At 41.5% G+C, this 17,105-nt stretch overlaps 1 protein-coding gene across 2 annotated transcripts in view; it reads left to right on the forward strand.

Moving 5' to 3' along the window:
• Positions 1-446: 446 nt before the first annotated feature.
• snrkb (SNF related kinase b) overlaps positions 447-17,105 on the forward strand; it is a 40,241-nt gene continuing 23,582 nt past the window's right edge. Inside the window, exons 1-2 of one of the 2 annotated variants that reach the window (XM_015368252.2) lie at positions 447-729; positions 15,317-15,992. In XM_015368252.2, coding sequence (XP_015223738.2) covers positions 15,404-15,992 — 589 coding nt within the window. In that variant the 5' untranslated portion in view covers positions 447-729; positions 15,317-15,403. The remainder of the gene's footprint in view (positions 730-15,316; positions 15,993-17,105) is intronic. The other variant, XM_069181221.1, reaches the window with a different exon arrangement.

The raw sequence follows: 17,105 nt of genomic DNA on the forward strand, positions 1-17,105 counted from the left end.
CTCTTAACTAAACAAATTATAGGCTTTATTTGTCATTTCCACGTGCTCCTAATCTTCAAATCCAGACCCCACAAATCTGCAAATACCCCATGAAACCACTGATGGCCCTGGAGTTTTGTCATTTGTACCATGGTCATAGTTTTGTTTTGTTTTTAATCCCAGGCTCTGAGCTCCCTGTTTGTTAATATAGGACTTCTTTTTAGATTTTACTCAAAGCTGTTTAAGGCTGTCAAGTGCTTTTCTATTTTAGTTGGAAGAATACTGTTTGCAGTTCGATATTCAGTTCGTACTGTACTTTAGTTCATCAAGTCTGTGAGGAACGCCCAACGCTCACAGACAAAAATGCCGGAAATGCCGCTTTTAAAAAAAAAATACATGCATTTTTCTATTTATAGACGAGCTATTGCATAATACAGTAGCTCAACTTCTGAACACACTCCGCTGTTTCACTTTAAGAGCTGCAGCTGCCGAGCTCGCATTGACGTCAACAGGCCAGGTCTCTGAGCAGATTTGAGAACAGGACAACACACTGCGGAGAAGCGCTCGGCGGCCGGTCAGTCAAGCATCGTTACAGTCTGGGCAGACGGGCGGGCGGGCGACTCCAGGTCGGAGCAGCGTCTGTAACCGAAGCGCTGAAGCACGCAGCGTTTGACCATTTGAACCAGAAAGGGGGTCTTGCGCGTTTGCAGGAGCGCTGCAGAATAGAAAACCTGCGTATTGTTTTAGGGGGTAAGTTTTTTTTTCTTACTAATGTAACCTATCTGTTTGGGCACATTTTGTTCTGAGAAGGGATCAGTTATTTCTACATTCTTATTGATTTTTTTTTTTCGTGAACAATGTGAGGGATAGATTGCATCCTTTCTCTTCCCTGGATGATCACATTGACTCGGGCACTGCAGTTGCTGATAACGAAGTTTTCAATGCTAGTGCGTGATGGTGGGATATTATTAATTGACTATCAGGACGTACAGTCCAGTTTCGCGCCCGGGAGAATCGCCATAATAGCTAAGTGTCGTTTAACAACACAATGAGGTTATTGTTAGTAAGAATAGTAGCTGGATGTTCAGAAAATGTACTGGCGGAACCGTCCCTTCAGCGCTACAGTCAACAACGCAGGTACCTCTCCCAGTAGAGGACAAGCGTGTCCTCAGAGACATTCACACACATAGGAGGAGCAGAGTGCTGTACTTCAGTGTGCCTGCACACTTTAAAGCTCTCCGATTTCTGTCTTCCATGCCGAAATCACCTTCACCCGTGCATCACTTTCTTCGTCCCCTATGATAGTAAGACTGACAGAAACGTAAACTCGAGTCTTTCACAAACATTGGCATCGTTGGTGCCTTTAACTGTTTGTATTCGCCTCAAGTTCAGTTTTAATCGTGCGAAGCTTACCTGCTCGCCTGCGTGACGAAATGAACTACGCATGCCCTGCAACACAAGACAGTAAATGATAGGGTTAACAGAAACTCCATCCTCATATGAGATTTTAAAATGCACCGACACGTTACACTCAGTGACGGAAAACTTCCTCTATCTCGAATAATACCACTGGGGTGCATTAGTGAAGGAGTTCTCGGTATTGCTAAGCATTCGAAGCTGGTCATTTGCGTGAAAAACATCATTCTTCAGTCACCACGCCTGCCACTCCAAGTTTTGTCTAGTTACTGCAGAAGGAGTCTTGTCAGTTATTTCCCTGACAGGGGGCTTTTTGACAGAAAGCCAAACTCTATGTCCGTCTCCGTTTGTCTCCGTGACTATTGCACTGCAATTCAGAGGCAGAGGGGGTTCACCTGCCTGGAAAGAGATTTGGGGTCCATCCAGTTCAAAACCAGTATGTAAATGCAGTAAATGATGAGAAAACTAGCTGTAATTTTATTGAATGCAAACTGCAAGGCAGAACTAGCTCCTGTATCTTTAGCCCATTAGGTGAAGAGGGCAAACGATATATGTACAATTTCTGGACTCAACATAAAAGATTAATCTTTCTGAACAAAGTGCAATGTGCTGAGAGCAGGACCCAGTAATTCTTAATTCCTTAAGATCTTCCAAGTAATGGAGTCTCCCAGATCAATAAATGCCTATAGGTTTCTGAAAATGAGAGTGGTGGTCTGACTGCTTCCTTTGTTAAGTTCTTATGCCACCAGAAGAGAGCCCTTCGAAAGTGCACCCCGTCTTGTCATTCACCTCTGTTCACGGCACTTTTCTCCCCCATCACAACCTGCACTTTGCCTCATGCTTGAAGCCATTTAGCAACACACAGCAGGGGCCAGCAGCACCCGAAGGTCAAGTGGCAAATACTTCTCCTCAGACCTGCATGTGCATCCATTACAGTCAGTTTGCAAAGACTTAGTCAGTTTTGAAAAGCCGTATCCCTCAAAGCTTCGTCTTTGTTTCAGCGCAGAAGTTGACTCATCCAGGAGATCTATAAATATTTCCTTGTCTGTATAGCAAATTGTGACGCAGGACATCAACAAAATAGGTAGGAATTCTCTCCCCATTTTTGGAATGTCAAATATGTCGGTTTTTACCCTGCTATAAACAGGGTTGGTTTTGTGGTCAGATAAAAATGACCACAATTGCAATTTTATTGATAAGACTCGGATTAGGTATGTCTTTGTGAAAGTATTTCCCATTGCACAAACTGTGAAGGGAGTGGTGTAGTGGAAGGCAGATCCCACATACTGTACCTTGTGTTGAGTAGGTGTCCTCACCTCCATTTAGACAGAATGGAATAAGATGCACAGCCTTTAGTGAGCACTGTACCTGGTTCAATAGCTATCTTAAAACCTCAAATCGCCTTTTCTGTTGTGTGAGTTACAAGAGGAAATATGAGGTTAGAGGGAAATAAATAGCCAGGAAGTGTGTCAGTACTTAGATTCATACCGAAAAAAAAGTTATGTACCTTAGGACAGAGGTTCCCAGTCCTGATCCTGGAGTCCATAAACCTGGTTTTCATTCCAGCTGAGCTTCATTGAACTTAATTGAAGCCTGAACCTGTTTTATCAAGTTTCTACATAGGGATATTTGGATTTGTTTTCCACTCCTAAGTTTGATTTTATTTTACTTGTGAAATGCAATCAATAAAAGGCAGCCTCAAACACAAATAATCAGTTGTATGTTTGAGGTCCAAGACCGGGACTGGGAACTCCAGTCATAGGAGTTTGCTTGCCCACATTCCCCTACATCATCTCCTATAAAAACTAGCTTTGTAAGCACAGCTCTGTCAGGCTCTGCCTGAGCACCGCCAGGCTGGGGGAGGCTGTAAGCCAGTGAGAGAATTTGGTCACCCTGTAACCTTGCAGGATTGTCAGTGCAGTCAGATCACTAACTCTTCTTGCGGTGAGAACACATCTCAAATCATTTTGCCAGGCCAGGAGTAAACACCTGCAAGATTCGGCTGTAAAACTTGTAAACATCATTGCTGTAGTGGGAGAGAGACTGTATATTCACCCAGGATGGTACAGCTGTGAAATAAGCAGATACATTAAGATGGAGTAGGAACGTGGATACATTTTTGACAGTGCTACTTCTGAGCCTGAGTATCTGCAAGGCCTGCCAAGTGTTTGTTTATTGGGAAAGCAAAATGAGTTTAGTCGTGGAGCTTTTTACTGCTGAATTTGTTTTCTGCAGAGCAAGGTGCGTTGTCTGAAAGCCAAGAATACAGGGGCAGTGTGTATCAGCTGGAAAAAGTAATCTTGTAAGTGCAGTATGTTGAAATACAAATGGGCATTGTGTTGTTGAGCACGTTCCTTTCCCTGATAAGATCAACATACTGAAACAAATGCTTCAAAGGCACGTTTCTTTAGAGGAGGGTAACTAAAGGCCACGAAGATGGTTAAAATTCTCTCTTTTAAAGAAATAATTGTTTTTTCTTTTAAGCCCACATTTGGCATGTTGTGAAATTAGAACTTTTACGTACTCTGCTGTGATACCTAAATAAATTGTTTGCATCTCATTTTATATGTTATATAAGAGTCACTACATAAAGTCAAAATACATTTTCCTAAATCGGGTTTCTTATCTATCTGTCATTAGGAAAATGCAGGTGTGTGTGAACCTACAATCTTAGCAACATCATAAAGTCTGTGATTAAACACAGTTTAGTATGGACACAGCGTGGTACCATTTATTTACATTACTTTAAATTCCCTGGATCAGAGTACCCAGAGTGCTCAATTAACACAATCTTTTTGGTGTCCTTAGCAACCGTACTCACTGTTCCTAATTACTGGACAAAACATTCCATAGTTGATTTTTATTTTTGGATAGCTATTTGACCTTTAAGGAATTGGGACATTTTTATATGTGGAAGGTGAAGAAAAAACCGAAGGACTTTTCTGAGTCAGAAGAGAAACGTATTTAATGGACAGATAACCTTGAAATCAATTCAGAAAAGTATGTGGATGTTGTGTGAGGCTGACTTATTTGTGTCAGCTCAATGCCATGTTTTGTTAAAATGCTTTAATTTTTTGGTTACGATTCCTTAAAAAACAATTTGGAATCCTTATTTATATATAAATTAGAGCATAAGAACTCCTGTTAAGACAGGATTGTGGTTAGGGAACACCTTCATGTTAAGATGCTGTTTTCCCTCTGTAAAAGCAATAGAAACTCTGTAAAAAGTAACACATACCTTACAGCTTCTCTCTAGACTACTTACAGCTGTTCAAAAGGAAATTATGAAATAGCTTATCCCAGTTAGTTTTGACTGTTCTGATCGATACAGTAGCTCTGCATTTTTTCCTCTTTGCAGGTTTCATCTTAAAAGAAGACGCTTAAGGAGCTTAATCTTATAATTATGCAGAAACAGGTCCACTCTTGTGATTTAGTTTCATTTTGATTATTTGACTGTTATAACCAAGAAATACATTTACACATACTATACCTATTAATATTGAGGTTATTGTTTCTGACTGGCATCTTCATGACATTTATAGCACCTGTTAACAGAACTAGAATTCCCAGTGTCATTCTCTTTTAACCCTGTAAAATCAATGGATACCTGACTATCGTGCTTCCATTTCTGGTTCACAGCAAGTCATATTCCACAATGAACATTTGTCACAAAACAATAGGTGACCACCTTGTCTTCCGACTAGCCAAAAGGCAACAATGTAATGACAGTGCTGTCTATTCCCACACCTTGTACCTCTCAATTTTGGAATTTTGGCAGTATTTATCTAATTTAATATAGATCTATATGTTTTTGAGTGCCGCAATCCCATTTTCCTCACGGATAAAGAACCTCCATTATATCGAGGTTTGCAACCTAATAAGGTCATCAACTCCTGTGGTTAATGAAGATGGAAATGTTTGCTCCTAATTATGTTTCTTCTTTTCAATTTGGCTCAAGGCTAGAGGCTCAAGCTGCTACAATCCCGACCGGTATGATGCAAACAGACTGCAGATAAACCCAGCTCATACTGTGGCTCTTGCATTTGAAAGTCTGATGAATATTTAAAGAAGAAAATGCTCCCATAGCACCATTACCTCACTGGCTGAAACCTGGCTGATGAATATTTGATGGTGGGAATGCCTGTATGAGGTCATCTGGAATGAGGAAACCCCTTCAGTCCTGGCCAGTCTCCTTGTGCATCTTTTGGAAGAGGAGGGTGTGAGTCACAGTTCACAAGTTTCTCTGCTGTTTCATCAGCCTTGGTAGTGCTGTGAAATTAGAAAGAATTAAGGTACAGTAATGTTACTTAATACAAGAAGGTGGTAGGGAGGGGAATGATCAGAGCAGCAGACAGAAGAGCAAAGACCTGCACCGGCAAAGTGACCAGCAGAAGGTCATGGGAGAGAATGATGGACATGTTGGGTATGGTGAAGGGAGCTGACCACAGTTAGGTAGTCAGTGAATGAAAACCACAGCTGTTAAACCAATTCTGTTGCAGAGCAATGAATCTGCTAGAACAACAAACTCATAGTCATAGTTTGTTTCTGGGCATGGTTAAAGGGGGCTTGTCTACTGTTATTCCTGCCAATACAACTGTGCTCTTTAAAAGCAAAATAGCTGTTTCAGTACAAATAATAAGATAGTTATAGCTGTGAATTTTAACAATTTACAAATTGATTAGTCATTATCCAAACATTACCTGGAACATATCACTGGTTAGAGGGAACTTGTTTTGACTTATCTTTTCTCTCCCGATAGCACATTGCCTAATATGAACAGTAGAAATAGCCCTTACTAGTTTGAGGTTGTAACAATGTGTCAGAAAGTGGAAATACTTAACCAAATTGCCAAAATGTATACATTCCATACTTGGCCCTATATAAGTCAATCCAATAAAACTCCTCTACCTCTTTTATAAATCTTGTATCCTTCGATTCTCATGCCTTATTTCCAAATGCATTGACTTGTGAAAGAGGTTTGTATGATAGTGACATTATACAGTAGTAACACACTGCAGTGGCAAGAGCAGGAAAATCTTTGCTTTTGACCTACATTTTACTTCATGTAACATGCAATACAATAGATGTCACAAAAATTACTTTTTGCCGTTTTGGGAGTTAATGGTATTATCTTAATCCATGACTAAGATGCCAGTTCAGAGTCGACAGCACTGTTTCCTTTTCTGCTTCATTCACTGGTATGAGAAAGACACACAGATTTCACTGCCTGTCCCGAACATGAGAGGGTTAAGGGAAACCTCTGGTCGGGTGGTGTTATCCTTCCTTTAGAAGAAAACTTGGCTGATTTGTGCAGTACCATTGTGCTCTTAACAATGACTGACTAGTAAAGGAAGTCTGCTTTGTATGCGCCTGGTGTTTACATTCACAAATAGAACCTTAAAACAGCTGCTAGAACATCCCAGGCACGATCCTTGAAAGCCTATCTCCATAATATCGGAACCCTGTCATTTGGGATTCAGTGGATTCTAAGGAATGCTCAGTTCTGGTCCTTCATGTCCAAACACACCAGCTACTTTTCATTCCAATTACCTAATTGAAGCCTTAATTGAACTAACAGATTGCTTGATTGGAGTATTTTCAGGCTTGGGTTTTTATGTTCCAGATATATAGTAAGATAATAGTTTAAAGGCCACCTCCCACATGCTTAAGAGCTGCACAGTTCTGAGCTTGACTGGGACCAACAACAGCAGGCATGCATGGTCCACTGGAGCCAGGAGAAAAGGCTATTAATGCAGGAGATCCAATTCAGGTGGTTTCTTGAGAATCAACAACAAAACTCAGAGTCAACAAAAACAACAAAACCACTCTGGAGTAGTGGTTGCCAGCACTGGGCCTGGAGGAATAATGTCTGCTGGTTTTCCTTCCAGATGAGCTCTAAATCTCCACTGCTGTTTGACTGGCTTAACTGAACTCTTTGCTTGTTTAGACTTTTAACTTGTTTCTTCAGTCAGTCCTAAATGTCACATTTTCAAGGGCACTGTTTCCAGCGACCTCAGCACACAGAACGTCAGGCAGCCTCTTGCTTGCATTATACAATGACTAAATAGCTCTTAGTGGCAGATAAATTGATGATGAACAAATACATGTGAAAGTGACACCGTATCAGACACTCCCACAAGAGAGAGAAGGAATGAGGGCAGTTCTGAAGCTCAGAAAATGGCACAGGGTTAATACCCATTGCAACTCTCATTTGACCTTTTGAAGAGCTGAAAGGAAATTTACAATAATGTCCCAAGCAGAAAACTGATATAAATTAGCCTGTGATTAAGGACCCAGCTAGAGCAAAAAACCAGAAGAGACAATGTTCGTCCAAGACCAGGGCAGGGGACCACATAACAAGAGAACCACAACACTTGTAATACTTTTTGCATTACAAGTTGTGAGGGACTGGAACAAGGTTTGTCCACGAAGCTGATATCATAGTTATACTGTATGAGGTCTTCAGATCAATTAGCAGTCAAATGATCTTAGCAGACTGAATGGCCTCCTCTCATTTATTGTGATCTTCTCAAAGAAGCAGTACCATGGCTGCATCCAAAAACAGGTTTGAAATCTCTCTTCCTTCACGCCCAAGATAAGGACAACAGTACTTATGTAGGACTCTTGGTTCAACTGAACCTTTGATAGAAAAATGATTTGGATTTATTCGTGAGTGTAACACCAGTAGATCAATGTAGTCTTAAAACTGCCTGTACTTCCGGATAATAGCTTACTGAAACATTGACAGTATTTCTTACTGTTTTGTTTACAGTAATTGCTATATAAACTACAAGCAAAATAACCGATCTCTCTCCAGTTAACTGTTGTGTTTTCCCTAGGTTTCGGATTCCAGGGTCTGTGCCCTGGTGTTGCTGTGGAGGCTGTGGCTGCCTGGGTGTGTCTGTTTCTCTGAGTGTGTGAATGAGGCTTTGCAGGGGCTGAGGATGTGAATGAGCAGGAGACAGATTTCCTGATTCAACGCTCCGCTATTTCCTAGAGGGCATCCTGTGAGTCTGGGAAGGTGTTGCCTGAGTCGAGCTTTGGTTTAGAAGTTTTACAAAAGAAAGTTAATGTGTCTGATAATTAAACAACAATGTACAACAGGATGTGTGTGACCAAGGGACCTTGCACTCTGAGAAATGACCATATCCTGTAATAATACACATTCTAGAGGGTATTGTTGCTATTGTACTGTTATTGGTACTGTTGCTAAACATACAGACTGTTTCTGAAGATTGCTGACCACACAGTAAGAGTGGTATTAGCTGGTATGTGGATAATACACATCTCATTATTTGTGACAGGATTGACTCGGAGATGCAAGTCCTGAACTGTTGTCGTTAGTTTTGAAACAGCTCTGAGGCCAAGCTGGGCATATCGGTTCCTTCTTGTATTTCTTAACATAGCCCAGCTATAGTGATGAGCTGCTTTGAGGACAATTAATAAAAATAATAATAATAGACTTTATTTTATATAGCCCCTTTAAAGGTGGCTTCTCAAAGTGCTTTACAGATTGACAACAACAATAAATAAAAAGAATACACAAGATAAAACACGATTACAATACACAGAGGAGACTGTGGATGGTGGTACTAATTAAATGTCTGAACCACAGTGTGGGCTTTATACAGGACATACAGAGCACTTTATTAATGAGTCCTGCACTACTCTGACTTGAACAAAATTTGCTGCATGTTGTGCTTTCTTTTTGATCAATAATTAGATGCACATATTTCCCAGGCTGCAAAGAGAGGCCACTGCAGACTCAGGGAACCTGGCTCAGCTCCAGAGGGGATCACAGCCACAGCGTGTCAGCAGACATCGAAACACTCTTTGCAGTGGATGTCTTTATTTTTTCATTCACCTACTTCAACAGTGGAGTAGAAATCAACAATGCATTTGCTGCCAAAAAAATAGTTCAGTAAATAGAGCAGTGCTGACCACACTGCTGTCCGTGACTTGATGTTTCTTCATCTAAAATCCAGAATTCTATGGTAAAGTGTCAATTTTGCCTGTGCAATTTGATTTCTGTTATGCTGACAGTTGTGCTGTCAAGTGCTGAATGCTCTTGAACATACTGTAATTGTGAATACTGTATCACCTGCTGGGTTTCTTTTGCTGTTGAATGATGGGGGATTTTCTTTCTCTGCCTTTCAACACAAGAATGATATTTAGGTTACGTCGTGGCAGAAGTACATATTGTGCTTGTCAAGAAAATTGAGAGATATTGACCTCCGCTCCAAGCGAGTATCTGGACTGTAGCTGAGATGTACAGTATTACTTGGCATTTCTACACTATATTCTGTGATTTCTTCCATAATCAATTAGAAAGAAGATATTAATATTTTTCCCAAGCTGTTTCTTGATGGGTTCTGTTTATGTCACGTAGTCTAAATATTTTCTACTAGTCCACATAAGGTTGGTTTGAGCCATTAAATTCTCTTTTTTTTCTCACATATCTCTTTAAAAGATTAGCAGAACACAAAAGGCCTGCAGTGCAGAATATGGTGATGTTCTCATGTGTTTAGAACTGCAAAAATAATGCTCACTAGACACCAGCAGTCAGCATGGCTTTTGAAGTGGTGGGTGTGCACTGAAGTGTAGCAGTTTTACACACAGCCTGTGTAAAGTATATGAAAGGTAAGAATACATACTGTATAAAAAGACAATGCCTACTGTATGTGCCTCTGGAGTACTGAATAAACTAGCTAATCGTGAAAAGGTAGGCAGTTCTACGGAATTAGCTATAAGCCTGCAAGAGCTGTTAGTAAGTCTACTCTGGAAGTTTTTGGAAGGCCTGAAATTAGTATTCACTCCCCTGAGTTTAAAAGTGATGTGAGTTTGTGCTTCAGTCTCCTTTTGCATACAAAACCTCTGAAACCAAAACAAGTACAGCTGCACAACACAAGTGCACTGGCGTGCTTTTTAAAATCTGAAGCAACCTGCAAGTTTGTTTGTAATCTCACATTGGCATAGTGCTGACCAGATCAGTCCTGCTTTAATAAGTAGCTTTTGTGGTTTGTCATCATTTGATAAAGAGCCACGTACAGTCTGCCTACTTGATCTTTTGTCTCTAGTAAAAAAGAGTAGAATTTACTTGCATTCAACACCAGATGCTGCAGCTTGTTTAACGTCAGGCTGATCAAAGTGCAAGGAAACAGGGAAATTATGTTTCGGAGAAAGTCAACATGGATACAAGATAACAGCCCACCAGATACAGCGTCTTTAAATGAGCCATTTGGGCAAATGATCTTTAAAAAATCTGTGGTGCCTTGTATTGCCAACCTGTGCTATTATTTCTTGTTCCTTTCAGAGTTGTTTTCGATGTCTGATTCTTGAATAATCCAGAAGATCAAGTGACGCATATCTTCCCATATTTATGGAGCATTGACACTTCTCTTGATAGCAAGCGTCTTTATCCCTATTTTCTTTCATTGCCTCACCATGCAAACTCGAAGCAGCCTTCTTCGGGTGAGGGGTCAAGCCATTATGATATCTTTTTACTCATCATCGATCCTCTTGCTGCTTCTAAATCCATCAGATTCCTGCCAAGACCACACATATTCTTTGACCCAAAGCCCCTGTGGAGCAGCACAATATCAGAAAAACATTGTGCTGGAACAGTACCTCTCACTGGGCTGGAGGGCACCAGTGAACTCCCTGAGTGAGCAAAACAGTCCAACACAATTAGGGCAGGGGAACTGTGATGAAGGGACGAGTAAACCACTGTGTCGGCCCTTTGCTCCAAAAGATTCCCTGAAAGATTTTTCTTCCCCCCTCTTCTCTAGAAACCCGACACTTCTCTAGAGTCACGTTTTAACATGTCAATGTGTAACGCTTCTGAATATGAGACAAAGTATTTTATTCTGACACCCTCATCAAAACTGAGAGTAGGAGTTCTGAATGGCATCCCTGCTTTAAAAACCTCTAGACCGAGGACTACGCTGAATGTGCTGTTATTAAATTTACTTGTCGAGTTCCATCCATCCATTTTCTAACCACTTCTTCCAGTTCACGGTGATGTGGGAGTTTGAGCCCATCCTGGCAACCTTCATGTCCTCTCTAATTTAATCCATCTGTTGAGTTCAAGATGGTGAGCAGTTTTTTAGGGCTCTGGACATATAACTATTAAACTTCTTCCAAATTCTACTACTTGATCTCTTGTAGAGCACCTTCTGCTGATTCAGTCATTGAAAGTCTTCAAAATCAAAGGGAGGGATGTTTACAGTTACCACTTTCACGAATTGTTCAAACTGCAATCCTATGAATTTAAATTATTTGATGCTGAGTTACAGATCAGGGGTGTTGCCTTGTAGACTTCGTTTTTGTTTTTGTAGTAATGGGGTTTGGAAGTTTCAGCACATAATTAAAAGAAGATCCCATAACAGGGAGCTGGTATTTCTTATTTAATTTCTTAAGACTTATTTTTGTGGTCCTCTTTTGTGTACCACCTGATGAACAGGGATTCAGCCTCAGGGGTCTGTGAAGTGAAGGCAGATCAAAGGTGTCTTGTGTTCTTCAGAGCGAGTGAGTGAAAATAATCATATGATATGCTGTCAGACTGCAAAAACAGTCTCTCCTTTTCAGTAGCTTTCCTGAAAGGTGATTAAAAATAGTGCAGAGCGTACAGAGCTGGCGGGCAGATTCAGAGATGAAGTGGCGCTTGTGTTTTTCAGAGCCGAAATGTCGCTCCAGCCCCCCCACAATCGCTGATGGTATCGGCAGTTTGACTGGGTTTTGATTTTAAAGCAGCTTGATACAATTTGTATCGGTGAGCTGCATTTTGTCTTTTCACTAAAAACCACTTTCCTGAACCAAGGTGATATGCCTCCAATCTGCCATTCCCAATCAGACTCGGGGTGAAGGTTTTTCTGCTAACCCTGGTCCCCAGATTGACGTTGACGCCATGAGCAATATTCAGGAGATGTCCTCAGTCTTGCGCCACCAGAGTTCTCTTTGTCTCTTTCTTCCCCTACTCACTTTGCTGCAGTGGGCACAACCTTGTAAACCAAATGAAACAATAACACATGAACAACATTTGGAGTCACAGTACAGGAGGTCAAATACATATTTTATTAATATATTAAAAGGCAAATGTATTCATAATAGCTGTTTCAAAGCAGTTTGTCACGATAATAATAATAATAATTAATAATAATTATAATAATTGCTTACACTTATATAGCGCTTTTTTTCTGGACACTCCACTCAAAGTGCTTTACAGGTAATGGGGACTCCCCTCCACCACCACCAATGTGCAGCATCCAACTGGATGATGCGACAGCAGCCATAGTGCGCCAGAACGCTCCCCACACACCAGCTATCAGTGGGGAGGAGAGCAGAGTAATGAAATAACGATCGTAAACCCCTCCTCTTAAGGACGCTCCAGCCCTTCCTTGTTCAGAACTATGAATTTTCTATGAATGTTTCTTACAAATGCAGTTGTACTGTACAGTATCTGTAAAACGAAAAGGTAATGAAATTTGTGCCCCTTTGGTTTCAGGAGGGAAAGATCTGAAATGTTGTTGTTCATGAAGCAAAACAGAAGGTTGGGTCCCATGGCAGCTACACCTCCCCACTGCCAGTATAATGATACTTTTAACTGTATGTCTCATGATTGTTGTAAGGGATCAGTTATATACTTTGCACTGCTATCAAAGGGAGATATGTAAATATCTGGACTGGACTGGCTTTGTGTTTCTTTCCGCTCCATGGGGCCTTTGGAACAGAAGGTTCAAGGGAAAGCAGCCCGAGTGCTTCTACGACTGAACTGGTTGTGTGTCCTGAACAAAATAACAACATTGCCGTTGCATGTACAGTTTGAGCCCTTAAGCTGAGATGTCACTGGTACAAGCCTGGCTGAATAGGTTATCCAGACCAGCCATTAGCTGGCCAGTATTCCAGGGTGGAGGTGCCCAAGTGTCTCAGAGTTGGGTGAACTTCAGCCACCCAGGTGTCTCTCAGCTTTCAGTGCAACAGTGACTCCTGGATCCATCTGAGTACCTGGAGCCATGGAGTGAGATCTCCTCATTGGTACAAACCCTTCTCTAATGTACTGTAGAGCTCTTGGCATGTCAAAAGATAGATGGCTCTGGAAAGTGGGAATGTTGGAGCTGGGTGGCTGCTGATTCCCATTCTTCCAATGACGTTCAGGAACCTTTCAAAGTATAAGGAATAAATATCTGGCCTTTGGCTTGCAAAGGAGATAAATTAATTGGGGATTCCAAAATTCTAAAAACAAGAAGACACCTGCAGTGGAGATTTCCAGCCCAGCCCTATCTGTTAAATATGTATGCTGGAAAACCTCATTAAAATTGCAGTTATTCCTTTGAAGTTGAAGTTGTCCTTCTTCAGTTTGGTTGTCTTTTGAGCCTCTCATTGAAGACAATAGCACTCAGCTCCAGAAACATTTAAATGATAGCAGATGAAATTAAATAGAAAGCTGGGAAACTGGGAACATAAAAGTAATGTAGCTTGACCCGGTAAGGTAACCCAGAATCCCTGAAAGGTTTGCGTGGCTCAACAGCACTGAATGGATGTCCCACCTCAATGTCTTTAATGACTGGAAAATATAGAGAAAGGATCTCAAAGAAGTGCACTACTTCTTCAAGCAGGTTGGAAAGTAAAAGCCAGTTCACCCATTCACACAACACTATACCTGAGGTCATTAGCAGCTCTGCAGAATACTTTTGATACTTTTTTTTTCATTCTTTTTAAACAGGATAACTGTAAATAGCAGTTCTGCAGCTGTGCCAGTGTGTGCTCAGCAGGAAGAAAGAAGTCTTTTGAAAGAGCAGAAAAGAGGCACGAAAGCACATTCAGAAGACACTTCAGAAGCAGCATATGAAACAGATTTGTCTTTTATGTTGAGTGTCACCACTATCTCTTACTAATTAGCATTCCACCTACTCCCTTGCACTTTCCTTGAACCTTTCCCTGCCTAATGCAGTCACCTTGGTAGAGCTGCTCAACAGGAAGATCTGACAGCTAAATTTCCACTGCCGAGACTCTAATTGAGGTTATTATTGTGAATCCAATCCAAAATTTCTCCAAAACAGAATGGCACAATACAGCTCCCTCCACTCCAAAATCATCTCCCTATAGCATCCACAAAGGACCCCTACATTGTGTCAGTCAGCCTGTACCATCTAGTAAGTGTGTAACTGTGTCGGCAACTAGGGTTATTTCTAGTTCCAGACCTGGATACAACCACTAATATTAAAATTACAGGCATTGTAAATGTGCGTGCATTCTGAAACTAGTTTCTTAAGCAGCGCAGTCAAGCACGTGAAGCTCCAAGAAGAGCTTTTTTGTCAAAAAGTCAAGACATCAGAGTGAAAAACAGTTTCCATCTTTCTGCTTAGCCTTAGGAGCTGTTATATTAATATATTTGTTAGAAACAATCTGACTGCTTGAAGGCACTGTTTGAGAGTCTAAACAATAGGTGCACTAATAACTGGGAGTTAAAATGCAATTGTAAAAATATCTCTTTTCCAAGTGTAGATGGCAAGCAGCCATATTTTTTAACCAATGCAAATTTGCAAAGATGCAAAGAAATTAAATAGAAATACAGGTCGGTCTTTAGAGCATTTGAACGTTAAATGTACCTTTTCTACCCTACATAAAAAATGTACATCATTTCTTGCATCTTAGTTTCCTGGTTTCTTCTATTCACTTTGTTGTGTACTGGAAATCTGTAAGCATGTTTGTCAAGAAAGCATGTCAAGCAGCACCATGTGTGAGAAAGAGCAGGTGCAGAACTTTTGTCTTGGTGCAGAAGTGTTGCAAAGGGAACAACTGATGACTCTCAGCAACAGCACTGCTTAATTACTGAGCAAATACTATATAGTTGAACTGTACAGCCATGCCACACCTAACAAATGCAGAGCAACCATAACTGCTACTCCTTCTGTTTTTTCAGGTGTGGACAATGGGATTTTAAACAATTGCTGAGAAACTGCCATTGTTTCTTTAGACCCCAGTGAACACAAGTACAACCCAAGTGGGCATGGCGTCTGCCAAGAGCGGATACGAAGGGAAGATAGCCGGGCTGTATGACTTGGACCGCACGCTGGGCAAGGGGCACTTTGCGGTGGTGAAGCTGGCACGCCACGTCTTCACTGGTGAGCTGGTGGCCGTCAAGGTCATTGACAAGACCAAGCTGGACAGCTTGGCTGCCGGGCACCTCTTGCAGGAGGTACGTTGCATGAAGTTGGTGCAGCATCCCAATGTGGTGCGGCTGTATGAGGTCATCGACACCCAGACCAAACTCTACCTCATCCTGGAGCTGGGGGATGGCGGGGACATGTACGACTACATCCTGCGCCACGAGGGGGGCGTCTCGGAGGCCCAAGCCAAGGTCCACTTTGCCCAGATAGTGCGCGCCATCTCCTACTGCCACCGGCTCCACGTGGTCCACCGAGACCTCAAGCCCGAGAACGTGGTCTTCTTCCGCCAGCAGGGCACCGTCAAGCTCACTGACTTTGGCTTCAGCAACCACTTCCAGCCCGGCACCATGCTGATGACCAGCTGTGGCTCGCTGGCCTACTCGGCGCCCGAGATCCTCCTGGGAGAGGAGTATGATGCGCCTGCCGTGGGTAAGTTATTTCTATAACTAGTATTTGTATGGAAGCAGTCCCATGACGCAGCTGGTCAGGCGGAGAAGAGAGAAGCTGCTTCATCAGTGGCGTCAAAGGGGAACTCAAGGGAGGCTGAGTTAAATTAGCCTGAAGAGGAATTTAGCCAAGACACTAGTGTTAAGACGCCTACTCTTAATGCCAGGAGATCTTTAATGACCATGTAGTCAGGACCTCAGTTTAATGTCTCATCTGAAGGTTAATGTCATCTTTCCTACACTTATGAAGGCAAAAGATCTGGTACTTTCATCTACAGCAATGTTATTAATTCATTCAGTGTAATAAATACCTTTCTCTCTAATAGGTGGGATTGGAAAATATTTGACAGCATGTTACAAGAACTCAGCTAATCAGCTTGACCTAATGCAAGAGTTAACTTAATCTGTAAATAAAACTAATTTCTGTTTGAATTTAAAGAAGTGTATTTTTTAAACAATTGTTTTGTGACAGTATCATTCTAACACAGCTATTTTGTTGATCAGTGTGCATTACCAGCCAGTGCCTCACAGAGAGCACAGTGGTTAACAGCAGATGGATTTCATTCTTGTATTAGAAAGAGATGACAGTCATTTCTACTTTAAGCTGTCAACCTAATCCTTGAGGAATTGCATTGTTGATATGGGTATCTGTGGAAGTCTGTGTGGATTTGTCCATCTGCGTGTTTGTTGTGAGCCACCTCTGGATTTCACCACAGGCAGTACATTTCAAAATACTTTGAGTTTCTATCTGGGTTGCCTGTGGTCATGCCAAAACTGCAACAATGACCTAAAAAAGGTCTTGAAGGACTCCGTTTTCCAGCCTGGCTATATTCTTTGGTCCCATTACATGAAACTGACAAAATGCTGAAGGATATCTGTTTTAATTATGTTTCTCTTTCAGAGCCAGTATGTCTGTAGTTTTGGCGTCTCATACAAAAATCAAGCCACTACCCCCACCGCAAAAAAGTAAAACCAAGCACACTTACTGTACAGGTCCTCTATGTGAACAGACTAACATTACTGAAGAAGATTCTTTGGGGTCTTTCAGGTGATTGGGAAGATGAGATTCAGTCAATACCTGAGCAGTCATGTGAGC

The sequence above is a fragment of the Lepisosteus oculatus genome, chromosome 20, assembly GCF_040954835.1.
Source record: "Lepisosteus oculatus isolate fLepOcu1 chromosome 20, fLepOcu1.hap2, whole genome shotgun sequence".
Classification (NCBI taxonomy): Eukaryota; Metazoa; Chordata; class Actinopteri; order Semionotiformes; family Lepisosteidae; genus Lepisosteus; species Lepisosteus oculatus.